This window comes from Bidens hawaiensis, unplaced genomic scaffold (genome assembly GCF_021521415.1).
Source record: "Bidens hawaiensis isolate Kalapana, Puna unplaced genomic scaffold, B.hawaiensis_p1.1 tig00000459_1, whole genome shotgun sequence".
In the NCBI taxonomy this organism is placed as follows: domain Eukaryota; kingdom Viridiplantae; phylum Streptophyta; class Magnoliopsida; order Asterales; family Asteraceae; genus Bidens; species Bidens hawaiensis.
The window spans coordinates 530,369-556,712 of record NW_027491031.1 but is presented as its reverse complement, the minus strand read 5'-3'; the positions used below and the strand labels follow the sequence as shown (position 1 = coordinate 556,712).

The window sequence follows — 26,344 nt, the reverse complement described above, 5'->3', positions numbered from 1 at the left end:
ATCATTCAAATGAGTTACTGTTTAAATTCATTATATCGGGATACGCTTATCTTTCGATCCGGGGAAAACTCTAATCTAAGACCAATGCCCGGGAACACTCGCTTGAAGATACGACAGTGCGGTGAGGTAAAACTCGTTTAGTTCAAGGATCCAGCTAGTGAAAGCCGCCTACTCGCCTAGTCTCTCATCATCACCTGGTGCCGTCGAAACTAAATGATGAAGACAAGACATGAGTCATATGAAACACCAAGTCTCTTTGTTACGACTCCACTACAAGCTCATCGGCAGCTTTGAGGACGACTTAAGTATAAATATTTAAACATACTGAAACTATTTAAATTGGTTTTTAAATTTATAAAGGCTTAAATATGCAAGGGTTACTAGTTGCCTGATTGGAGGACGGAGGATTCATGGTCCATGGATGCATTATTTATCATGAACTAAAGGTATTCAATCAGCACGTTACAGTGGGAACGTAGTTGGATTGGTATCAGTTCAGTTCGTTATGTTAAACTTAAGAGACCGAAATTGCCAATGAAAAAGGTTGTAAAAACACAAACAAAAAACGGTATTGAATTGGCCCAAGGAAGATTAAAATTCAAGTCCCGGTCCTGCTAAGCTTTAACTGTATTACACATTTACACCTAACGACTTCCTCAACTTATTTCTTTTGTTATTTATTAATTTTCATATGTATATATGTGAAAACTAACTGCGACAGTGACACGAACACTCAAATTGCAATATTATTAGGTATTATAATATAATATGCAAGAAGAAAGTCCACTAACCCCCGTTTATCAAAATTTGTTAGAATTTTAAACATAAATCTAATTTAAAAAATGAGTACGAGCCTATAGCTATTACCAATAAAGAATATAACCTTATGATTATCCTACTAAAAGTTTTGATTTCTTCACTAAAATTATGTAAGGTGTATCTCTGGATTAAAGGATTATTTGCGGTTAATTCTCTGGCCAATCAGTTGAATAACAACGGGTGATATACATCAGTGTATCACCACAAGCTCACGAGGTCCACCACACCACTCATTGTCTCGCAATAAATATTCTGGGTTCACTAACGAGCCCCATTTTTTTATAACATAAATGGCTTCCTATTTTTCATTTTCCTGTATGACAACATAACATAATCTATGATCCAATAATAATAATACACTTAGAATAAGTACATTTTGGCTCCTATTTGATAATTATACATTTGTTTTTTATTTAGTCATGAAAAGTTTGTATTTTGTACGATTTTTGTATTTAAAAGTATGATTTTGGTTAATTTACTTTAGTTAATACAAATTCACGTACATGAGGAAGAAGATTTGATGACCATAAATTGACTAAATAAAACATACCGTTAACGGCCACATCAAAACATAAAAGTGTAACTGTAATGACAAGTTCATAACCTGAATTTCGAATTTTTCGAATACCGAAGGCTCCTACTTACAATTTATAAGACGTAGAAAATGAATGAGCAATAGTTATTAACTCAACAAGAATTGTACAAATTCAGGAAATTTACAAAAATGACAACAAAGCTGCTTATAAGAGAGATATATATTATGTTTGTTCTTATGAGAAAATGGAAGAAACAAAGATGTTCATTCATCTTTACAGTAAATAAGGTTAATTACCCTCTGATTATGATCCAAAATCCGCCCCCAAAAAGATTTCATCTAGTCATCATCCTTGAATTCCCTGGAGATGTGAATCACAATTTGCATGAGTTACAATATGAGGTATCAGTTTTGACCCATTTACTTATGAATAAATAGATTTGGGTTGCGTTTTATCTCTAACAGGTCAAACCAATATATTAGAAATCTTTTTTTGAGAAACTGGTTGAAAGTCGCCCAAAGTGTAATTTTTATATACGCTTTCTCTTTCTTAAATAAAATATACAATTATTGAAATAATATAACCTTTAAAATTATATTCAACACACTAACTATATTTAAGTATTTATATATAAAAAATGATAGTTTTGGACAAAAAATGGTTTCAACAACTTCTAGAGACTAGACGTGCACAAAAAAACCGGTTCCGGAACCTAACTGGTGGAACCGAACCGGAACCGGTTCCAGTTCCAACCCGGTTGGTACAATACCCGGTTTGGGTATTTTTGTACCCGAAAATCGTACCCGGTTCTCATATTTGTATGTTAGTATCAGTTCCAACCCGGTTCCTACCCGGTTCTTAATTGTAACCGGTTCGGTTCGTACCCGGAAAAACCGGTTCCGGCGGGTTTTTTTTTTGAAGAGTCAAACAAAAGTCAAAGTAGCCGTTGGAACCGGTTCCAACGGTAATATAGCCGTTGGAACCGGTTTTTTAGCCACCAATTAGCCGTTGGAACCGGTTCCAACGGTAATATAGCCGTTGGAACCGGTTTTTGAGAGACAATAGATCCGTTGGAACCGGTTCCAAAGGTAATATAGCCGTTGGAACCGGTTTTTGATGCCCAAACCTATATATAACTTGTTTTCCACCACTAATTTCACCACCAAACTCAAAAACAAACTAAAATACTACTCCTTTAGCAAACCCGTTCCGTTACCCGACCATCCAACTAAATATTATTATGGCACCCATCAAAAAAACTAACAAGAAGGCTAAGAAGAGTGTTTTTGTTGCCCCCGTTCCTGTTACGGAGGACCCAAGGGTTGTTACGGTAGTCAACCATAACCGCAACCAAGACATATGGAAGAATTGGGATTTGATTGTGGATGACGAAGGTTATCAAAAGGCTCGTTGCAAACTATGTGGTTCAATATTAAAGCACGATTCCAACTCTACTTTGAGAAAGCACATCGAGAAGCCATATTGCAAGGCGTTGAAAGGGATTGGCGCGACCGATCAAATTGACTTGGGTAAAGATGGTACACTATTTCGTTACAACACGACTCAAGTTCAAGATAGAATGGCAAAGTTCGTTATTCAACGAGGTTTGCCGTTTAACCACTTTGATGACCCGGAGTTGACGTCGTTGATTCGCGAAACTCTACAACCGAGATACACACATGTAAGTCGTACTACCTTAAGACGTCATTGTATCAGGTTGTGGGAGTGTGCTAAAAAAGAGTTAATCGAGTCTTTTCATTCTTTAGAAGCCATGGTTAGTTTAACTATCGATGTTTGGTCGGCACCACACGGGTTGCCCGAATCATACATATGTGTCACCGCTCATTGGGTTGATCCGGTGACATGGCAATTGATGAAACGCACCATCGCTTTTGAAAACTTCCCGTTCCCACATACCGCCGAAAAATTGTTTGAATTACTTGATGAAGTTATAACGACTTACAACTTGAGAAATAAAATATTTTCGATTTCGTTTGACAACGCTTCAAACAATACTAAGGCGGCTGAAAAATTTATCATTAAATATTCACCACCTTGTTTCGGGGATTTTTTCATGTCCGATGTGTTGCATATATCATCAACTTGGTTGTTCAAATAGGTCTTGACAATGAAAATATTTGTGATGATTTAAAATACTTTAGACTTATGTTACAAGATGTCTTCAAAAGTGGTAAAAGAAGACATCTTGAATATAAGAACTATTGCAAGTCGGTTGAAAGAAAGTATTTGGGGCCGAATTGGAACGTTCCAACCCGTTGGAACTCAACTTGTCATATGTTAAAGTGTGCTTTTGCCCAACGCCAAACTTTACAAGCTTTTCATAACAATCTTGTTGAAGAACGCGAGGCCGATATGTTTCCGGAAAGTGTTTGGGTCCAAGTCGGTTATTTGTTGGAGTATCTTGACGTGTTCAAAAAGTCAACAACAAAATTATCGGGAGTCTATTACCCTACTAGTTGTTGGGTTTTGCAAGAATTGTACTATATGTCTTGTGTTTTTAAAAGCTTTGCGGAGAAGAACAAACTCTTCGAAAATATTGTTGCGGTGATGAAAGAAAAGTTCATAAAATATTTTGAAAACATACCGCCGGTCTTTACTTGTGCCGCCGCATTAAACCCCTATTGGAATGTTAATGGGGTTGAAACAACGATTGAAGAAATATTCGACAACTTAGGTATGCACGAGATTGACCCGAAGTTGTCGACGGAAGCGAAGGACAAGTTCAACAAAAACCTTCAAGACCTTTATGACCATTATTTTCAAATGTATGGTCCAAGCACGAGATCGTCTTTTGTGAAAAAAACAACAACTAGTAGGCCGTGCAATGACCCACTTATAAACTTGATGAATGGGATTCGTGAATCGGCATCTAAGAGGCAAAGAGGAAACACACCAAGTAGCGAACTTGGTCGATATAGTGGAGCAAACTATGTTGAGGGCGCAACGGTCGACGAAATTCGCAATATTGATTTGTTGGCTTGGTGGAAAGGTAAACAAAACGAATTTCCCATTCTATCCGCCATGGCTCGTGATTTGCTTGCCGTACAAGCCTCAACGGTTGCTTCCGAATCGGTTTTTTCTCTTAGTGGGAGGGTGTTATCTATGCGAAGAACAAAACTAACTCCCGAGTCTCTAGAGGTTTGCATTTGCCTAAAGGACCATTTGGATGCGGTGGATCGTGTACAACACAAGGCGAACTTTGAAGACGAAATACCAATAGAGCGTCATATTCATGATGAGGAGGCGGAGGACGGGGTTTCTTCCGATAACGAAGACGAGGGTGAAGACGAGAATGAAGACGAAGAAGAGTTGTAATTATTTGTTTTGGTAAAATTATTTGTAACTTGTTCAACTAATATTTAGTTTTGATTTGTTTTATTATAATTACTTTTGTTACTCATGATTAATTTTTGTTACTTTTTTAATAACGACGAACATTTTATTTATTTAAAAAATAACTATTACAAACATTATTAAAACATAAACGATACTAAACATAACAACTAAACATAAAAAACAAAGTCCGTCGTTTTAATCCGGGAATACTTATTTTTGGGTTGTAGAGCCGGACGACTCTCCCACTTCCGTTTTTTTAGCATCCAAACTTCTTTTCTCTCGACAATACTTATTCGTATGTTTTCGTAATGTCGAGTTGGACCCTGCTTTAAGAAACTTCGAGCAATATTTGCAACGTGCCAACTCATGTGAGTCGGTCATGAGACACAAATCATAATGAACCCAAACATCGGGGCATCTTGTTGTTTCGATCACCATAACAACGTCATCATTAGTTGCCATTTGTTGTCGGTTTAAGGTTAATTGTGGTTTGTAGTGTGTTTTATAGTTTTGGAAGTGGTTTAACAAGTACACAAACAAACCTTGCTATTTAGAGTAAAAAAATAACCTATTTATAGTTAAAAAACCGGTTCCAACGGTCAAAAACGGCTATATAGCCGTTGGAACCGGTTCCTAACGGCTATAATATTTAAATTTCAAAAAAAACCGGTGGAACCGGTTTTTACGTAAAAACCGGTTCCGGTTCATACCCTACCCGGTTCTTAAAAGTTAGCATATATGGGCATCGGTTCGGGTCGGGAACCGAACCGGTTCTTGATTGGAACCGGTGCCATTTTACAACCCGGTGTGAAAAAACCGGTTTCGAACCGGTTCGGGCTTTCCAGTTGAACCCGATTTGTGCACCTCTACTAGAGACCACAAAGTATACATTTGGTTTCATTTAAAAAAACTTTGCATAAAATTATCTAATGATAAAATGCCCATGGATTTACAGTTTTTTTCACATCTGGTGCTAAAATAACAAGAATGCCTCTGAATCAACATTAATATGCTTTGATAATCCATTTATAGTTGACTATTTCTACTACATTAAGATGCATTTTTATCATTCTACAACTCTACAAGTAACAAAAGCTTTCAACTTAGGGACATTTTGCTATTCACAATTTTTGGCAATTTTTTGACCTTGAAAGTAATTTTAATATGTAAACTACACATGACATATTTTGGGCGAGTCAATAGTCATACCTGCGGTCAAGGTACCGGGGTTGTATACCACTGCCTTGACATGTAGTGCAGGTCAAAGCACCTGCACCGTCACAGTTTATGCATTTAGAAACTTCTTTTTCTCCACCTCCGAGCTCAACTGTTACATTACCACTTCCTGTGCAAAATCTGCATGATTCTGTTATAAAAAAAATGGCATCTATCAAAATTAGAATAACATATGAACATATGCAACAAATGTTAAATGATTATTTGAGATCATAAGTTTCATTAATATTTGATTTTACAATGTGATGAGAAGTACATAACTTCACAGTATTAGCATACATAAATATACATTATTCATTTGTTATGTAATATGAATCTTCAAAAAGATAATTCAAAGTTTATTATATAAGCTAACTTGATAAATTTACTAGAAATGAAAAGTTTAAGAAAAACTAGAGTAACTACTTACGTGCTCCGGTTCCATTGCAGGGGAAGCATGGTTGTGTGTTCTCTCGTTTCGCCTGCAGTAAATATATACATTTATACAAGAATAGTCTATGCAATGCCAATAAGTTTTGTAATTCAATATATAATTAATTCAGATTTTGTTTCAATAGTATCTAGCATCAGTTTCACATATTCAGGTATTTAAATGTTTCATGAGTGTACAAAACACAACGTACTAGACAGAGACTCTTAACGAGTGTTTGGATGTGCGTTTTTCAACGGTTATTGCACTTTTGAAGAATCATAATCAGATAATCAGTTGTTCCTACTAGGGGTGTAAACGAATCGAGCCGAGCCCGACTAAGCTTGAGTTCCAAGAGCTCAAGCTCGGGCTCGACTTGGGCCTGGCTTGTATAATTTAATTAAGTTTTATACGTTATTAGTTATTTTCATATATTTTGAGAAAAAATTTAAACGAGCCTACGCTCGGCTCGAGCTCGTGTAGTACCTTAAACAAGCCAAAGCTTGGCTCAAGCTCAGCTTTGCAGTCGGGCTTGATAACTTTATTTGAAGCTCGAGTATGGCTCGTCTGCACCCGTAGTAAATCATATCATCTATAAATTCTTTTTTTTTTACTTTTCACCTACAATTGTGACATTCCATATGGCTAATAACTAAATCATAATATTTTTTGGTATGGCACATTTTCATTCGTTAATCTTAGCAAACAATATTAGAGATTATTATAGTTGAAAATCAAATTAAAAGGAATGAAGAAGGAAGTTAAAAGTAAAAGAGCATACGGCACTATCAATCTGCGTTTCGTAGAAAATCGGAATGCCGATTCCAACAGCAACGCTGACGACTCCAACGGCAACAGCCACCACGGTGTTCTGATCCAGCTCAGCTGCTTTGATGAGGTGAGGAAAGCGTTTGCATTTGAAGGAGACCAAGTGAGGTTGTTGAGAACATAATAAAGAAGAAGAAGAAGAAGATGAACAGAGCTTCAATGGCTGATGAATGAAAGGAGAACGAAGAGAAGTTGCGGATGACATTTTTGCTTTACCTATCTTAGCATCACACAGCAGAATCTGTTCGTCCGCCATTGACATTGAAGGTAATGTATGTATGTATGTAATATGGATCATGTGGGGCCACTCCAATTTTCAACCAGAAACACACACACCGGCTTTGGATGGCTGGCTGGCTGGCTGGCTGGCTGGCTGGCTTTATTAACCACGTACGCCTTGCATACGAAAATCCAAAAAAATAACTAATTTCATACTCATTTTTTTTTTACTTTACCCATGATTATAGAAAAAAAAATACACAGAATTGTCATTTTTTACAATCGGATCCGATCAACTGCCGATGAAACATCATTGACCTGTAAAATCTCGCCACGTATTAACAGAATTCATTAGAGAATCGTCGGATCCTACGGAATTTGAGAGAGACGAGACGGAAAAAATTCTGTCGTATCCATTAATATGTTGACACGTGGCAAGATTTTATAGGTAAACGGGTTCTTTAACGAATTCCGTCGTATCTATTAGAAATTCTGTCGGACGACAGTTTTAGAGTGCCTGTATCGGAATTTTTTCAAAACCATTGCTAAAGTTGAAAAATGATGGTTAAAATTGGCTATTTTAGTGATATTTCGTATTATAAATTAAAATTGCCACTATACCATACCGCTCGTATAACTTTTGCAAAAACACGTTTATTAGTTTCAGTAAAGTTATACGGACAGGAAGGTTATATGAGTTATATAACTTTTGCATACCACCTTAAACGATGAAAATGTGATAATGGAAAATCATTCCATATAGTATGCTCGTCCGGTGTCGGCATACATTTATAGATTTTTGTTTTGCACGCCTGTAAGTCCCGTAACTCTTTCTCAGCCAGGATGTGGTACATAGAACGGCTCGTATAAAACCTTATTTTATTTTATTTTATGCAGACCATATAACCTATTCTACACATTATACAGCCGTATGACTTGTCATTGGTGTTTGTATAGCTTGTTTCTAAATTTAGTTATAGTAACATATAATAAATAATTATTTTCATATAGAATTTATATTTTATATAAATAAGGGATGTTTAGTCGAATTTGAGTAATTATATAGTTATAAAATGTTGTAACTATAAGTACAACGTTTATAAAATCAGGCCAATTGCAACGTTGATGGTTTATCAACTCAACCGAATCACATGGACATCATAAAATTTCAAGTCAAACCTTTAGAGCATTTGCAATGGCGTCTGCCAACCTCCAGAAATTTGATGTGAAAAAGAACGTGTGAGGTGGTTGGGTCGTGGAGTCGTGAACCTGGACAGTCTGTGGCCAAAGCTTGCAGGATTTGCAAGCGCAAGAAAGAGAAGGATGTATGGTCTATAATTTTGGACGAAAGAAAAGAGTGACCACTTGCGACTCTAGAGCTTTTAAGGGACAGTTGCCGGGCAAGATGATGAGACAACCGTTAATCGTCCATGATTCATGCATTGCGGTAGCCTTTTACAAGCTACTGTCCATTGGTTATCCTCAAGTTCAATAAATACTTTCGAATTTAAAATATAACCACAAAGGCATAGGGCATATCCCTATGACGACTACATGCTGGCGGAATGTATACTAGGTCCCGTTAGTTTTTTCTAACGGGTTCTCACGGTTAAAAGCAAAAGGCATGGAACATGGGTCGGCCACGTTTTCAAACAGGCAAAGAAACCATAAAACATTTAAGTAAACATTATTCCCTATCATTTGATAAGAGATTATTTGACATACTTGCATGTACTAATACCAATCAATTTCATCATTCCCATAATAGTTTAATCATATACCTAACAATGCACAGTTGTGGTATAGGTCCAAAAAATGTTGATAAATAATAATCATCTCAAAATGCTCTAGGGTCTATCTTTTTGTAGTAAACATATTATTGAATCTGTTTCACGGGCTTCAGACTATTCACAAATGTTGCACTCTTATCAAAACCTTGGAGTAAAAGAATCCGAATCGCTTCAATGCCAGTTTGAAATGTAAAATCCAGCTGTAAAAACACGCGGTGACATGTTTATTCATATACATTTAGCATGATTTCAACCCGTTTGACATGTTTCCCTTGTAGTTACATCTTTAACCCGTTACAGTATACCCCAAATCAAACCACTTGTATTGTATGCATAAATTTCAACTGACTTTCAATACTGGACCCACTGAACCCATTTGACCCATTAAAGATCAAACAAAACCAAGATCAACCCATTATTATACTTTTCACATAGTTTTGACCCGTTTTTCGTTTTTCTTTCTAGTTGCAACTTTTAATCTCACACGTGTGGCCCATTATACAAAATATATGACCCAAACCCATCTGTATATAATCGGGTCAAAATTGCCACCTTTTAATGCTATGTCAGTATGTCACTTACCTCCTCACTTTCTTGTTTGTTAAATCTTCGAAGAACATAGCTAGCAGCTTCCATCTTGCCAGGTGGTCTCCCAATGCCTACAGATGACAGCCACTCATTACTAAATAATATATTAATAATTTAAAGATAATTGGTAAAAATAATTTAAAGATGATCAATAACCTATTCTTAAACGAGGAAAGTCACGTGTCCCTTTAAGGTGATTGATCACACTCTTCATCCTTCAACAACATAAACATCATTAGTAACAAGAAACACTAATAATAATAATAATAATAATAATAATAATAATAATAATAATAGAAGGAATACAATTATAGATATTAACTAAAAACGAAACAAGTTGAGTGCTTTAAAGGTCATCCATGTATTTACGTTAAATTTTTTTTTTTTTCACTAAAATTGGATTATCATTTTATTGATAGTATCTGTAATTATATATAACATAAAAAGCATCACCGATCGAACTGATCCAACCCATGCGCATATAATTTTCTAAACCGTTACCCAACCCGCTCGACTGGCCCATTTGTCTCGTATAGTTATTAATCATGTGTATTTTGTATTCTGGGTTAGATCGTCATATTAATTATTTAACTTGAAACTTGTGAACTTATCTAAACTAAAAACCAAACAGCTATAACGGCAGGCAATGGTGTGATGGCATTTACCCGTTGTGTCCCCCGTGTCCACCCTTTGGCAATAACCGTAACTTTCCAAAAGGCAAATCTAAGTCATCATAAATCTGCAAGTCATGTATCATGACTCATGAGTTTAAAGTATATAAAAAGATGATACCAAAAAAACAAAAACATTGTAGAGAGTTTACCAAGAGTACTTGCTTTGGTGGAATCTTATAGAAGGAAACAATTGCTCCAACCTTTTTAAAGAGATCAAAAAGTTAATAAACCTTTTTAAAATAAAAAGAAAAGAAGTACAGAAACCGGTGTATGATCAGATGAGCTTACTTACAGACTCACCACTAGCATTCATGAAAGTTTGTGGCTTAGCAAGAATCAACGGAGTATTTCCAATACATCCTAAATAATAATAATAATAATAATAATAATAATAATAATAATAATAATAAAAACAAATGTCAGAGATCTAATACTGAAATCCCTAATGCATCATCAAGAATGAGTTTATGCATTTATAACACTATGGTACATAAACAATTAGATCAAGGCTTTAGTAAGCGCTTTAGTTTGATTTTAAGAAAATGGATACTTGTAGATTCTAATTCATGAAAACATTTAGTTTTGTAATTGCCTGTCCGTATTGTAACAAGTAACTTTGAGCTTGTATGTCAAACTTTGACATGATAACTTATGAGAAATGCAGAAAATGTTTATAGACCATACATATTATAAAAACAACGATGAAATCAATCACATACCTTTGCCAAAAAAAGCTTTAAAGGAAACACTGCTCATACAGATACCCTCAGCTTCTGCTATTTATCCACCATCTCAAAACCAACCTGCAAGTTTCAATCACATACTTAATATTACTTATACATCCAAAATCATATCAAAAGCATCTTTTTTATTGAATTATTTACCATAAACAGCTAGCCATTTTGCTACACTAATTTGATTAAAATTTTAATGGTTTGATGCTACAGTCATGATAAGGGCTTAAAATTGGTCAAATTTCGGTCAAAATCTTGGAAGTATTTAAAAAGTTGATACTGATTTTGAAATATTATATATAACTGTGTGTATGTGTATAGTTTAAAAATATTACATATGCAACCCGACTAATCCCGATTGATCACTAGTCGGTACCTTGGGGTGCAAACGAGCCGAGCCGCTCACGAGCTACTCGAGATCAGATCAATAAAAAGCTCGATAGGAGCCGAGCCTAAGCCTCAATTAAAGCCTGTATAGTTATTGAGCTCAAACTCGAGCCTTGTATGAGAAGACAATTTGGGCTCATCGAGCCTCGTGTATTTTTAAATTTTAGCTCTTTTAGACTTCTATGTACTAATTTCACACTACACAGCCACAAGCTTAGCTTTGGCTCGTTTAAGGTTTTTTTCAAAATATATAAAAATTAAAACCTTTATATAACTTAATTAATAAATAATAAACGAGGTGAGCCCGAGCTTGAAAAACGACTCATGAGCCAGGTTCGAGCTTCAGATAAAAGCTCCGAGCCGATCTAAATGGTAACAAGCAAACATTCCTAACTTAGACAAATCATTCATCATTATCCTTTCCGGTTCCCACCTTATAACTATATGCCCTAAATAAATTCAACAATTCCATAGTAATTTCACAATTATTCAACAGAAAACCAATAATTCAATCCAAATTCATAAAGTAACCTAATAGATACATGTGTATATAGATATAGAGAGTACAAACATTGTGGCGTGTGCGGTTATACAGCTTGCCAGGGTTTCCAAGCCCTACAATCAGCCACGGATATTGTTTCGGCGGCTTATTAATAATAATATTATTATTATTATCCTCCTTAACCGTTGATGGTAATACAGTAGTACCGGAGGCAGACGCACCGGAATTAAGAGCTGCCGCGGTGGATGAAGAAGATGATGAATGCATTGAAATGTTATTTTTAAAATAATAAGATGAGGATGAGAGGAATAACCGGTGGCAGCGGTTAAAGGTGGAGATGGTGGATGATGGTGACGGTAACGACGGTGATGATAGGATTCCGGTGGCAATGTCATGGTGGTTATAAAGGAATATTATTATAGAATTTGTGACAATAATTTAAACCACAAAAGGGTGGGTGGGTGGGTATGTTGAGCCCAAAAAATTCTGAACCGGTCTGCTTAAACACGAGCAAGTATAAGCCCTAACTGACCCGAGACCGAAATAAACATAAAATCCAAGACCAGGACTTAATATTGTTTGCTTTGATCCGGACGTATCAACGTAGTCTAACGAATTTGTTTATGGTTACCCGAGAGAACTTTCCAGGAGGTCAGTCATCATAATACCACTCTCATTTGATCATACTTAACTATAAAGTTCTTTTCTTATCCACTATCATTAAGCGTCAAAAATGCGTTATGGTAGAGAAGATATCCACCTTCTTATAAAGATTACTTTGTTTTTCTCCCCCCAACCGATGCGGGATGTTACAGAGCGCGAGTCTGGCTCGTTTTCTCTTACGAGAGTTTGAGTTCAACTCGTTTATCACTTATTAATTAATATACTAGGTTAGTTACCCGTGTAGCACACGAGTTAGAATAAATAATTTTTCTTAAATAATAACATAACGTGAAATAAAAAAAAAATGTATCACATATATAAAGATATATTATACTTAAAAAAATTACACATTACGCAATGTGAAAATAAGAAGTTGTTAGAAAATTCATAAATCATAAATTATTTCTTTATTATTTTCTATATCAAAACTTAGTTGTAAATGGAAACTTTTTTAAACCAACTCGTGGACCAAAACTTATTATAATCTTAAACTGTTTTGACATGAACAATGTTTGATACTTTAATCGGTTAAATAAACTCACCCGTTTCGTATTGGTTACTTATAAAAATCTAATTTTAATAACTAATGCAATACATTTCATATTAAACAAATTAACATATTTATGATGGTATTAATTCTTTTAAATTAGGTGGAATTATTAAAAATGGAAAATGAAATATTAAAAAGAGAAATGTAGTTAATACGAGATAGATGAGAGAAAATTTTGTATGGATCAACATAGTTAAGTTAATATGAGAGAGATGAGGGAAAACTATTGGACTAAAACCGTAGATTTCGACAAACTATATGGACGAAAACCACAGTTCACTCAATAATAATAGATTGAAAAAAAAAAAGAATAAAATATAAAACTATTAATAAGAAAGAAAATATATATATTTAGCATGAGAGAAATGAGAAAATTTTGTAAGGATCACTCATGTGTAATGGCATATTGCATTAAGACCCATGTAAAACACGAGTTAAAATAAATAAATTTGTTTAGATAATAACATAATGTAAATATGTTCGAATGATATGAAGATATAATATATGGTTGAATAAATTGCATATTACACAATATGGAAATAAAAAGTTGTTGAAAATTCACAAATCTCTAAATATTTTTTATATACAATATTTGTAATTTTAACCTACATATCAAAATTAGTAGTTTCGTTTTGTTTTTTATTTCAACTTTAAATAATGAAACACATAACCTACCATGCGTTAAAATATGTTGTCTCAAAAACAAATCAAAGCATTTATAGTGATTGACTTCAGCTTTTATTAATCTTCATTGCAACACAAGCATAAAGTTAAAATTTCTTTATTTGAAATTAATCATTTTATCTAAATTAACGTGAGAATTTGTTATTTATAAAAGCTTAATACTAATAACTAATACGACATATTTATATAAAACTAAATAATATATTAAAATTTTAAATTAAAAAATGATTATAAGAAAGAGAAAATAATTGATTAAGAAGGAAAAAAAAAGTTAAATATAAAATTATTAATAAAAATGGAAATATATTTAATAAGAGAGAGAGGTGGGAAAATTTTGTAAGAATGCATTTGTATGATGCCATGTGGCATTATAAACTTTTATTTATTATATAGTATAGATACGTTTTTTTTAATTATTTTTCTTTATATATTTTGAGAAAACATAAACGAGCCTAAGCTCGGCTCAAGTTTGTGTAATACCTTAAACGAGTCAAAACACGGTTGTGGAGTGTGAAATTAATACACGGAATTACAAATGATATAAAACTAAATGCACGAGGCTTGTTAAAACATAAAACGTAAAAGAGATTTCCATACAAAATTCGAGCTCGGTCCCTATAACTAAACTAGTCAAAAATCAAAATTATCAAATCGTTTACATAACCAACTGACAAAACAAACATAATCCTCTACAATAAACCCTGAACCCTAATTCTCAGTATTTAATTTGGCTCGTACACCCTCCTCCTGAACATATTAACCACACTAGTGTTCCAGCAATCTTATGCACACCAACACCATCGTGTGACACCACCTGACCTTCGTATAAGCTAACTATATATCCTGATTGAACTTTTGTACATCGTAATTAATCAGAAAGTTAAATCTTGGACACGTGAAAGCCGGCGATCATAACACGTTTATTTTACTGAACTGACCTGAACCGAAATAACCAATATATTGGTGTTATATTGGTTATCGGTCTCGAAATATCAGAATATCGGTACCGACAATATTGACCAATATATCACCCATATTCCCGTTTTCAGTCTTAATAAATCATTTTAATATGTTCAATGTTAGTGTTTTAAGTCTTAATTTGTTCCTACTTGCTATGATTGTTAGCATTTTGCAAGTTGCAAAAGGTTAATTTTGTTATTGGTAGGAGAGTATACTGAATTATTAGTCTTAATATGCTACATATATATATATATATCCGTCCCATATCTCACCGCGATAACCGATATCTCAAATATCCGTCCTTGACCGATTTCCGTTATTTTTTCGCATTAACTGCCTAGACCCTTCCTGAATTGACCCTGACCCAAACCTGCCTGACCGACCGGTTGGCCAGTCCTACAAAGAATACACAATATGCACTCAAACAACCTGAACAAAATATATTATATTTCAAGAACTTATAAATATATAACCTTTTGTTATTTTAAAAACTCAAATTCTGCAAAACAATTAGTACAAACAAAGGATATACCGTACTGTTTGACTCATGATCACCTTTGTCTTTAACACATAACAATATATTAATATAATGTTATATATCTTCAGTTTTTTTCGGTTTTATTAATTTATTTACTAATGAACCACTCATGATAAATGCAATGCAGCTAATACCTCTCTTGTTTTTCAAAAATGCAGTCTGATATTACTACAGTGGAATTCTTCTAAGTTATAATGAGTAAGTTTTTTTTTTATTTTATATTTTTTTTGCACTTCATATGTTAGTTAGTTAGTACGAATAATTTTCTAGCTGCAGGTAAAGATTCAGGCGATAAAACTCGTAGACAGAGACGAAAAGAAGCCCGGTTAGAAAAAAATAAGAAAAAGTTTGACTCGTGGATCCAACATCATGTATGAAAACTTGATCCAACTTGATCCAACATCATGCTACAATACCATTTCAGTGATTTAATATACGACTTCATGTTGATGTTGAGCTCACGGTTGACAGAGGTTGATGTTTCCACTATCTTGACAGTTCTTAATTGTAAGCTTTTCAATACGTCATTGATTTATTAATTGAGTTGTCTAAATTTACCAGTATGTCGATTTATACGTACTTGCTATCTGCATTCATTAGGTTCCGGGATGAGATTGAGGAGTGACGATCCGATCACCATGAAAAACTTTATTGTAAGCATCCAAAACAAGGTGACAGAACTGAAGACTGCATCTGATGGAAACACTAGAAGTAAAAGAGTATGCATTAATAATTCATTATTTATTGATAGTTTATGTTGATTTTAAATTTACCCATAACTTTATTCTCTACACGCGTGACAGATGGATGGAGTTCATGCTTGAAACCATATTTGACATCAAGAACAACAAAAAGAAGGCTAAAGAGGATACCTTGCAACATACTTGCATCAAAAAGTGGCTTCAGAAGGTCATTTATAAAAAGAAGAAAATCTATCTTTCTTATCTTTTTTTTTTAGTTTTTTTTTAACATTCTTATACTTTTTCTCACAGTTGAGGGTAGAAAGTATTTTAATCCGGGGATTGAAATGGAGCAAGCTTCTTGACCCTGAGAAAAAAGGTCAATGGTGGTTATCGGGAGAGATGATGTCATCAACTACAAATAATAATAATAATAATAATAATAATAATATTGTAAGTGTCACCAAAAAAATCAATAAAGAAAGCTTAGAAGCTCAAAAAATGCGTCAACTTGCTGCTGGACAAGGAATGAATACAGATACAAGAAGGGCAATATTTTATATAATTACAAACGCGGATGATTATATTGATGCGTTTGAGAAACTATTGAGGTTGGATTTGCAAGGGAAGCAGGTATCTGTCTATCTATCCTTTTCTTATTATTTGAACCTTGAAAAAATAATAGTCTTTTTGTATATCAGTTTGTCATGATATTGTAGGATAGAGAGATCATGCGGGTCGTTTTGGAGTGCGGTCTGCAGGAAAAAGTATTCAATAAATATTATTGTGTTCTGGCTTCAAAGTTATGCGTTCATGACAAGAACCACAAGTTCACATTACAGGTAATTCAATAAATATTATTGTTACAAAAACATTTATACAGTATTTAATAAGACAATTTTAACAATATATGTAATTTTTTATTTTATTTTCCAGTACTGCATATGGGATCAATACACAGAACTAGAATCAATGGAGGAAATGAGATCAACACACCTGGTAAAATTTGTAGCAGAAATGGTGTCCAGTTTTACACATACGCTTGCAGTTCTAAAAAAAGCAGATCTACACGACACAACAAAACTCGGTACTAGAAAAATAGAGCATTTTAAGAAGTTTTTTGAGACCGTCTTTGTGTATGCAGATAATTTGGTCTGGAATACATTCAAGCGTATAGGCGGGTCCCCACAATATGAATCCGTTAGATCTGGAATCGAGTTTTTCATAGAAAGGTATGTTATTGGGAATGAGAAGCAACATATAGGGAAATACAAAATTGCTAAGAAAGCACTCAAGAGTGTCGAAGAAGACGAAGACCCCTTTCTTTAATAATGCACTTTTTTTTTGTAAGATAATACATTTTGGAAATAATTTAATGTTTCTAATATATTTTTTGGCCGGAGATTATTTGACAATTTTAATATTTTTTTATCGTATAGAATACTCGTACATAGGTCATAGGTTTAATTTTGAACCGTACTTGTAATCCTAATTCCTACATATATCTTAGGTTTCTCATAAACGAAAAATCAGGTTATCATTTTGTTATATACTTAGTGACACTGCTAATCATGCATATAACACCACAAAAACATTTTTTTTTTCTCAAAACTCAAATCCATGCGCCTTCGGCCTTACTATGTTTGTGGAACATATATGGTAATAAATATTACAAGCTGAAATTCTGACATTAACAAACTTGCGCTCATATATAACACAAAAATAGGCCTCCTAAGGATATCATCATGCAATTAGCGCCTGCAATTCCGCAGTGCTGTTGTTCAGAAGCTGCATTTCTTCGTCGCGCATTTGTCTAACTTCACGAGGCGAAAGAATCCTGATGCATTGAACACACCCCACAAATTCCCTGCATATAACTCATCAAGATTAGAAGTAACCATGGTTTAGCATGGTCGTTTTTGTTTTTTTTTGGTATCAAACGACCATGCTCACCTTTGTTAGTGTGCATAGTTATCTTCTGAACAATATTATTGGATGGTTTTATCTTTTATGCATTAAAACATAATGCACATCAACCATCCATAAATAAGTAATTAAGTAGCTATCAAATATGGATACAAATTTAAAAGTAACTTACTCCCATGGATCATCACCAACAAGAAGAACATCATTCTCAAAATCCACATACACCAACTTCCATTCAGAACCTCTAGAATCATTAAGCAGCCCATCAAGCCCGAACATCCTCTCGATCTCATAACACAGTTCGTCATAGTTTTTGAATCTCGATACATCAATCGATCTTCCTATCGATCCCGCCTTTTTAATCTGCAAAACAAAAAAAAATAAAATTTCATATAGGCGTGTCGCATGATGGTGACAAATTCGACCCGTTTACTTTTTGTTAAATATATATTAATGCATTAGATTATTAGTATAGTGTTTAAAATGTAGTCCATTACTTTTACACTTATGAATGTGTCAATTCCCAAAGATACCCACCTTTGTATAGGTTCTTATACGAGTAGGTGGGCCCGCTTGCGGCCACGAGCTATTCTGCATAATATCCACATGGCCCGGGCTAAAACTGTTGTTCACCAAATAACCCGAAAGATCACTGTGATCACCATCTTCAAACCCGCAAAACTCATCCAACCCGGCACTCGAGACTGACGGGTCCACTACCGAACTGCCCCCATTATAAACATCATCATGTGAATCCCATGTTTCCATCCCGAGGGCGGGGACCACACCACAAAAAGAAGGATCAAGCTGCTCGATTGGCGACAAATGATTAAAAATGGGCAGCTCGTTTACAGAAGCTTGAGGATTAATGACGGGTTCGAGAGGTGGCAGTTCGGGTATGACTGTCTCTGAGGCTGCAATGGATTTTTGGGTAACGGGTGAAACGGGCCTGCTATTGTTTATGGGTTGAGGTTTTGTTAACGTGTTGATTAACAATGATGGGTTTGAAAAGTTTGCATTTATGGGTTCCGTGGCCTGAATATAAGGACGGGCCACAGTGTTATCCGGTTCGGGTGTTTCTCCTACGAAGCAAGAGTTGAAGGGTCGTTTTAGTGTTGAAGCGAGTGGAGGAAAAATAAAGAGACTCTCAGGGGTCTCAATGTCCCACGGGCTCACTCGGTTTTGCCTATCACTACATCCTGGTTCATCCCACTGCACCTGATATGCACAATAATAAGAGAGAATGTGTATGCTATGTTATTGTCATATATAGAAATTCACTTCAAACTTTAAAAAATATCATATTTACCCTAATAAGACATTAGAAATATTATGTGCTTATATAATATTTCTACAACGCTGAATTTATTTTAATTATTATAAAATGTGTTTATATAATATTCTTAGAACTTTGAATGGTGTAAGACTGTAAGATATGATAAAGATGAAATTTTAAGTGTGTATTCTCTCTTAGAATTATATAGAAAAGCTCAACATTTTATATATTTTAAACTCTTTCAAAACACTAAAAAATTCATATTTAATTGGTTGATAGTTAATAAGTAACTGATTTTATTTCATTTACTGTTATGAAATGACAAAACAATATATTTGGTGTTATGAATTGGTTCATATAAATGATAAACAAACCTGAAGATTATGCCACTTGGAGCTAGGCCACTTTAATGGATCTGCATCACTTATACCTGTAATTGTCCCCGTATGCCTACATAAACAACAAGATGATCAATTCACATTTGAACAGTCTATTATTATAACCGAAAGGTTGGTTATACCGTTAGAAATGTGTTAGGTTTAGTTCGGTTGACCCAACTTTCAACATAGTTAGTGTTAATATGAGTATATGACTAAAAGTTGTATTATTTCAATAATAATCTAATATTTTGAATAAATGATTTAGAACGTTTTATGGATTAAACTTTCGACCCGATAGACATCAACCATAACCAAAAATCGACCCATTTATAAGTAAATGGATCAAAATTCAAAACAGCCATCTCTACTTAAGAAAAATGTTAACCTTTTAAAGTTTAAAACATTACATGTATACATGTACCTTCGTTTTCCTGAATCCTCGGTTTCAAACATCATTCCAAACCTCATACCAACATGTAGTCCATTCCCACAAACCGACTTCTGGTATTTTTCCAACGGGATGATGAATTCCGCAGGACATGCCCTACAATAATCATGATAATCAAAATGTCGGTTCTTGTTATGTAATCTAGACTTCAAGAAAACGAGCTACAACAGACTACCTTGGGTTATACGATATCGTAAACGGGCTACGATTTTCAGCAGCATGAGCTGCAGCAGCAAGCACTCCTATGTGCATGCTGTCAGAAGATATAACCGAAGACGGTGAAGCTGTTTGTTGACGGTTTGCACGCCTCACTCCCAATAATAATTGTGATTTTCCATCCCTGCAATAATATTGAATGGGAAATGTAGGTCAAAAGTTGACAAAAAAAGGAAAAGAAGTGTTGCCATGTCAGCCAGCCCATTTGGACACATAACATGAAACCAGTCATTTTGACCTTTACCCAACCCGGGCATTTTGTCACCTGATAAATAGAATCGCATCGCCTGCCTTGAGCCTTTTTGCACTAACAAACATGCCCCAACCTGTAGCCAAAAGGTGACGTTTTGGCTGCCCTGCATAAATAAGCTTAGGTGTTACGATTTATATAATATATACATGATCAATAAAAAGGAAATAAAAAAATATTCTTCATATTAAGCTTTTGGTATATTGACCATAATTTACATACATGGCAGCATGAAAAATGTAAAAATGAGATATTTTCACCTCGATATATATGACGGAATGTCCATGTATTATCATGCAAATCTCGGACAACAAGCTCTTGAGTTGGAGGCTGCATTGAAAAATCCTGAAACACTATAATTTAATCAAAAATTCTAACTACTTGCTTGGTATATTTGGGCTGTGTTTTTTTATCTCTAACGGGTCACACGGGTGAATAAAAACATATCTTAGAAAGGAAATAGAACAAATGGGTTGAAAGACACAAAGTGTTTGACTGTTTGATGCATAATACCTCCTAAATCACTGTATTAAAATATACATTATTATTGACATAATATAACTTTTGTAACGGTATTTTGCACACCAACTATTTATAGAAAAAACACTCTGGAAAAGTGTTACAGGTCTATATAGCCCGGCCCGTTTTGACCCGTACCAAATATACTGTGAATTGTTATCCAAACTGTTTAACTTAAATATTTTCGACAAAGAAGTGTTGAGTCATATTTGACACGCTAAAAATTTATTGAAAAAAATAAACATAAAAGGACAAAAGTGTTTTGTCCACCCTGTCTGGCCCATTTTGACCATACCAAAACTATTGTTTTAACCCGTTACCCAACCCGCCTGACCCGTCCATCTAGCCACATATAACAAAACCTCACCAATGGTGGGAAAAGTTTTTCTGCTGCTTTACGAGGCACCGAGAAGCCGCCATGCGTGCTAGTATCACTCGGGGTCAAAGTCTTGCAAAAGAACTCACTTGGATGTTTGCTCGGTCTCATTCCAATATCCGGTACGGGTAAAACATCTTTTTCCTGAATTATAAAATCCATCATTTACATTAATCACTGAAAGCCCATTTTTAATATATGCAAGATGTTATATATTATTTGTGGTTTTTTTCAAAGTAACAAAAACTCACAGAGTTTAAAGGTTGAAGGCTCATTTGGGCATATATCTCATCAGTATCTTTATCTGCCTATTTCAGTAATAAGTAAATTAAGAAAAAAGAGAAAAATTATTAGCTGGAATGTTGACTCGTTTACTTAGGACTAGGTTGACCTAACGGGTCAAACTCGTAAAAAAGGTATTTTTAACTCGTAAAACCTTCTAAAACATTATATTGAAAGTAACTATATTGTTATTTAAAATACCAAAAGTTTATATATTAATATCTCACACACTAACTATCTGTAAAACAATTAACAAAATATTGGACAAAAAGTGTTTCTAGTCGTTTTTGGCCCGTTACCCAACCCACGCGTTTTGCCACCTGTAAGTTACTTTTATGAACTTTGATGAAATACATGTAGTCATTGACCCATTTACTAATATAAAGTAACTCAATTTGATATGTTGACTAACTTAAGATGACGCATTTTGACCTTTTGACTTATTTAAGGTGACCCATTTTGACCCGTTGACTAACATACATGTAGAGTAGAACTTAGAACTTGGCACAATAATTGGGAAGGAAGATTCGGGTAGTTAGGAACTTGAGTTGTCCCGGTTCTGTTTGTTGTGGCCGCCACCTAATGAACAAAATTTGATCGCGTGTTAGAAAAAAAAACACGCAACATGTCTACATCAAATAGCTCAAGAATGTAAACTGTTTTAAATTTTTGTTTGTTTTCTTTTGCGGTCCCGTTTCGACCATAGAGGTATTAATGCAAACAGTTGCTATAAGATAATTATGCATAGCAATATTCAACTTCAAGTGTTTGGTTACTCTACTTCTGTTTGCTATAACTAAATGATTTAGGATTCAAATAATCAGAGTTGCAATAGCTAGAACAAAGGTAGTTGGTTATTAATAGGTAGTGCAAAATTACTTATATACCCTTGTTTTTCCTAGAGATAGTAAACAAGTCGTGTTCGCAGGTCCAACCCGACGCAAGGCCAAAAATTTGACCCATATGTTTTATACATTTTAAATTTTTTCATATTAACATGACATATTTACAACAAAATAAATATGTATATAACATAATTATGTTTAAATTATAAACTCTTATGTCAATTTATCTTTTAATTTCTAAAAAAAGTTAAAAACAAACGGTTTAGTGGGCCACCATGCAAACCCGCCAGATTAACCCGAACTCAACCATTTTAGCTAAACATGTTTAAACCTGAATATTGTTGAAAGAGCATTTTTAAAAATGATTAAAAACTCAATATATAATTAAAATAAGTTTGAAACAAATGGATTTATGTAAAAAAAAAAAAACAAAGAACCTGTCCACTGTGTCCTTGTGGGAAATAATAAACAAGGCTTCCAACATGCGGTAAGGACACCAATGGGCCAGCACATGCAAGCCATAATTCTGAATTTATTGTCTTTTTAACCCCTGCAATATGGATAAAATCAGAACTGTTACATATACTACAAGATTTTCAAACACAACTCTCCCTATCATTCTCTGCCACTAACGTCATCAACCCCAATAAAACCAAAACAATGTTTTCATATCATAAGAAAAATATAATTCTAAAATCAGAACATGTCCATGTATCTTACTTCTATAGGCATGAAACATAGAATATACGTGAATCGTACAAAAAATTCACTTTCTACACTAGAGTTTTAAATATGAATTTTAACAATTATAACAAGTTTTTTTAACAAAACATGAAAACCGAATCAAAATTCATGTTACCTGTAGACGACATGGTTATCAACTTGGTTGGATTGTGTTAGGGTTAAGAGATCTATCTCTCTATATATACACTCCAATGAAACCCTTTAGTTAGTACATGCCCATCAACAATTACCAAACTATATATATAAGGTATAATTAATATTTTGATCTATTGTAATATAAATGATGATAATAGCCATATATAGATATAAATATATCATTTATTTAATCTTACAATGTTATAAAAAAAATTAGTTGTCAAAATTTTCTTGAAAATATAAAATAAAAGGGACTTAGATAATTTACTTTTTGAAGGGAAGTTTTGGTGAAAACAAAGCAGATACATTTTTTTTTGAAGTACCGTAAAATGGACATGTTTATGACTTTTCTCTTGTAACATTGTTTAATTTAGAGGGGAAAAAAAGAAAGAAAAAGAAGATTACAGAGAATCAATGTACAAATCATAATTGTATTTAGTAAGTTGCACAAATTGGTATTACCTTGTTATATGGCCATAAATTAGAATAAAATAACTATCAAACGCATAAATGTACATTTTATGACATATTGCTAGACTTAAATTATGGAACCAAATACAAAGAATAATCTAGTATTCTTGAATTCGAGTATAAACTGCTTCATAAAACACATGAAATTTGCTAATCTTTCTTTAATCATGAGGAGCCGAAACTCACGGAACCTATATAATACTCTACTAAGTGCTAACCGACTGTGACGAAGCTTGTATGAAAACGCCGGGTGGTTGGACTCAATATGTATAAAAAATTTCATAAACCAGGGTGGCCGGGCTCAAAATTTTCTGACAAAAGTTTGAAAATTTACACTACATATAAAATTTTTCAGACAAAAAATACGTAAATTTACACTGCTAAGCAAAAAAATGGAGGTGGTCGGAGCCAACTCGGGCCACAATACAAGCTTCCCCCTTCTACCCGATAATATAGGTTAAAAACAGTTTGTTTTTAACAGAATTAAAGGCAGAAAACCGGTGAAAGCTAGACCGTAAAAATTTGCTAAATTTGTAAAAGATACTAACCAGTTTGACCCTGCTTTTCCTTCAACAATATCATCTCCTCAAACAAACTTTGAGCACCAATCTTATCTCCAATAATATTCATATCACACTTTGAAACAATACTTCATATGATCACCTAATAAAGTTATAAAGATCACATTGATTCCATCATAGGGGCAAAACTGACCAAAACCCACCTCAATCAACCAAAGATATCACTCAAAAAACATGTTTTGAAGCACCTCATTTGGAAAAATCATACATTTGTTGTCAGAAACAAGTTAAAGAAAACAAATGACAGAGGAATATTAACAACAGCATGCCCCAAAAATCCAAAACCAAAGAACAAAAACCTGCAAATTCAAAGTGGGGCTACTTAAAACAAAGAATAACAACAATTGGATAAAATAAATAAGAAGAATAAAAGGGCTGTTTTTTTTCTTCACATTTATCAAAGTAGAAGAGTGCTATGTTTATTGAGTACTATCTTTAATATATATGCATGCATAAATATGTATGTATATATTTAGGGTCCTCCATTGAAAAACAAACCACCTTTCTATGTGAAGGTGGTCATAATATTGATTTCATGATTTTTCACTCCACATACAGACAAAAAAAAGTGTTATCTTTTGTGTATTAAAAATGTACCAAGTGATGGAATTTGTAGCTTCAATGTGTGAAAAACAAATGAGATGACAAATGGGATTGACGAAGATCAAGAAGGAAGTGCTATTAAAGTTATAAATTAAGACAAAGTTTAGAATATTAAAATGTAACTTGTCTTTTTATAAATTAAAATAAATGTTTTGTGTGAACAGTTTTTTAGTATGAGTTTATCTTTTAGAAAATTCATGTAACTAATTTTTTTTATATTTGTTTATGTACGTTCAACAAAAGAAACTCTTTTAATAGTCTATATAAGATCATCCAAGTTAGGGTTTTCTTTCCTTTGATCGTAGCTGATGTGGATTCGCCCTCCACAAGGGCGACGTAGAGCCAATTCAAAAATTCATTTACTTTTTTAGTCTGATTTAAGTGCTTCAACTACTTATACATCGTGTTTACATTTTACTTTTAGATAATTTTATACATAGTAATCTGTAGAATGTAATAACTTTATTACAAAACATCATTTATATAAACTTTTTATACAATACTTTAAACTATACTAATTTTTTGACTAACATAGTATTGTTTTTATATAAGGTTAATTAAAAAGTGTATAAATAATTTCATTTGGTATTAAAAATAATTTGATTAAGATAAACAAAATTTAAATAAAATGGTAATAATGTAAAATATATGGATCTGTAACATTATTTACATAAGAGTATTTAGTGTTTTGAAAAAGCTGGAAAATTTTAATTTGAGTCATTGAATGTGTATGTTATTAAGTTAATATTATGGAGACAGTCTTAACGATAAAAGATGGTCAAAGACTCAACCAAGAGTTTAGGTGCAAGACCATAATATGGGAATTTTAACCAACCTATCAAGCCACGTGGACGTTTGTGTAGATGTGGTTTTGATTTTTTTATTGTAGCATAAATAAAGGATATAATAAGATATTATGAAGCTTATCATATGTGACATATTGTATAGAAAATAGTTGTGTTACGGACCAATTAACTACAAACAAAAGTTTGCTTGTAAACATGAAATTTTTGCTCAAAGTCAATTATGTGTAAATTTGTCTATAATACTTATCTTTTTCCGTTGACATATAACAGTACATATACATTTAGTTTTATAGGGTCATGTTTATGAATTGAAGATTGAACTCAACACGAAC

The 26,344-nt window shown here is 33.7% G+C and overlaps 3 protein-coding genes and 1 pseudogene across 4 annotated transcripts in view; 1 reads left to right on the top strand and 3 right to left on the bottom strand.

Annotated features, from left to right (window-relative positions):
* Positions 1 to 1,551: 1,551 nt before the first annotated feature.
* The window catches only part of LOC143629510 (protein disulfide-isomerase LQY1, chloroplastic-like), a 37,670-nt gene continuing 12,877 nt past the window's right edge, over positions 1,552 to 26,344 (bottom strand). The window contains exons 2-5 of the mRNA XM_077098772.1: positions 7,139 to 7,405; positions 6,358 to 6,409; positions 5,922 to 6,078; positions 1,552 to 1,715 (exon numbers count right to left, since the gene is read on the bottom strand). Of these exons, the coding sequence (XP_076954887.1) occupies positions 1,694 to 1,715; positions 5,922 to 6,078; positions 6,358 to 6,409; positions 7,139 to 7,390 (483 nt within the window). The 5' untranslated portion in view covers positions 7,391 to 7,405 and the 3' untranslated portion in view covers positions 1,552 to 1,693. The remainder of the gene's footprint in view (positions 1,716 to 5,921; positions 6,079 to 6,357; positions 6,410 to 7,138; positions 7,406 to 26,344) is intronic.
* LOC143629498 (peptidyl-tRNA hydrolase, chloroplastic-like) lies at positions 9,125 to 12,427 on the bottom strand (annotated as a pseudogene). The gene is made up of 8 exons (XR_013152962.1): positions 12,149 to 12,427; positions 11,176 to 11,259; positions 10,749 to 10,816; positions 10,606 to 10,656; positions 10,448 to 10,521; positions 9,939 to 9,997; positions 9,777 to 9,853; positions 9,125 to 9,394 (listed from the first exon to the last, which is right to left on the bottom strand). The product of XR_013152962.1 is annotated as a peptidyl-tRNA hydrolase, chloroplastic-like (transcript).
* Positions 16,171 to 17,483, top strand: LOC143629188 (uncharacterized). Its single transcript, XM_077098531.1, has 5 exons — positions 16,171 to 16,193; positions 16,278 to 16,383; positions 16,467 to 16,787; positions 16,874 to 16,996; positions 17,091 to 17,483. The coding sequence occupies exons 1-5, from the start codon at positions 16,171 to 16,173 to the stop codon at positions 17,481 to 17,483; spliced, it is 966 nt and encodes a 321-aa protein (XP_076954646.1).
* Positions 17,898 to 25,036, bottom strand: LOC143629488 (auxin response factor 5-like). Its single transcript, XM_077098760.1, has 13 exons — positions 24,571 to 25,036; positions 23,110 to 23,222; positions 22,308 to 22,406; positions 21,797 to 21,853; positions 21,537 to 21,689; positions 20,911 to 20,995; positions 20,666 to 20,756; positions 20,360 to 20,524; positions 20,158 to 20,280; positions 19,731 to 19,806; positions 18,618 to 19,298; positions 18,253 to 18,443; positions 17,898 to 18,021 (listed from the first exon to the last, which is right to left on the bottom strand). The coding sequence occupies exons 1-13, from the start codon at positions 24,650 to 24,652 to the stop codon at positions 17,898 to 17,900; spliced, it is 2,040 nt and encodes a 679-aa protein (XP_076954875.1). The 5' UTR covers positions 24,653 to 25,036.

Excerpts from the sequence above, each read along its gene's own strand:
- LOC143629188 (XM_077098531.1), top strand. The coding sequence starts at position 16,171 with ATGGAAACACTAGAAGTAAAAGA. Across the intron at positions 16,194-16,277 it reads GAAACACTAGAAGTAAAAGA|ATGGATGGAGTTCATGCTTG; the intron begins GTATGCATTAAT and ends CACGCGTGACAG. Across the intron at positions 16,384-16,466 it reads TCAAAAAGTGGCTTCAGAAG|TTGAGGGTAGAAAGTATTTT; the intron begins GTCATTTATAAA and ends TTTTTCTCACAG.
- LOC143629488 (XM_077098760.1), bottom strand. The coding sequence starts at position 24,652 with ATGAATATTATTGGAGATAAGATTGGTGCTCAAAGTTTGTTTGAGGAG. Across the intron at positions 20,525-20,665 it reads GATGCGATTCTATTTATCAG|GGATGGAAAATCACAATTAT; the intron begins GTGACAAAATGC and ends ATATTATTGCAG. Across the intron at positions 18,022-18,252 it reads GTTGGTGATGATCCATGGGA|GGAATTTGTGGGGTGTGTTC; the intron begins GTAAGTTACTTT and ends AGTTATATGCAG.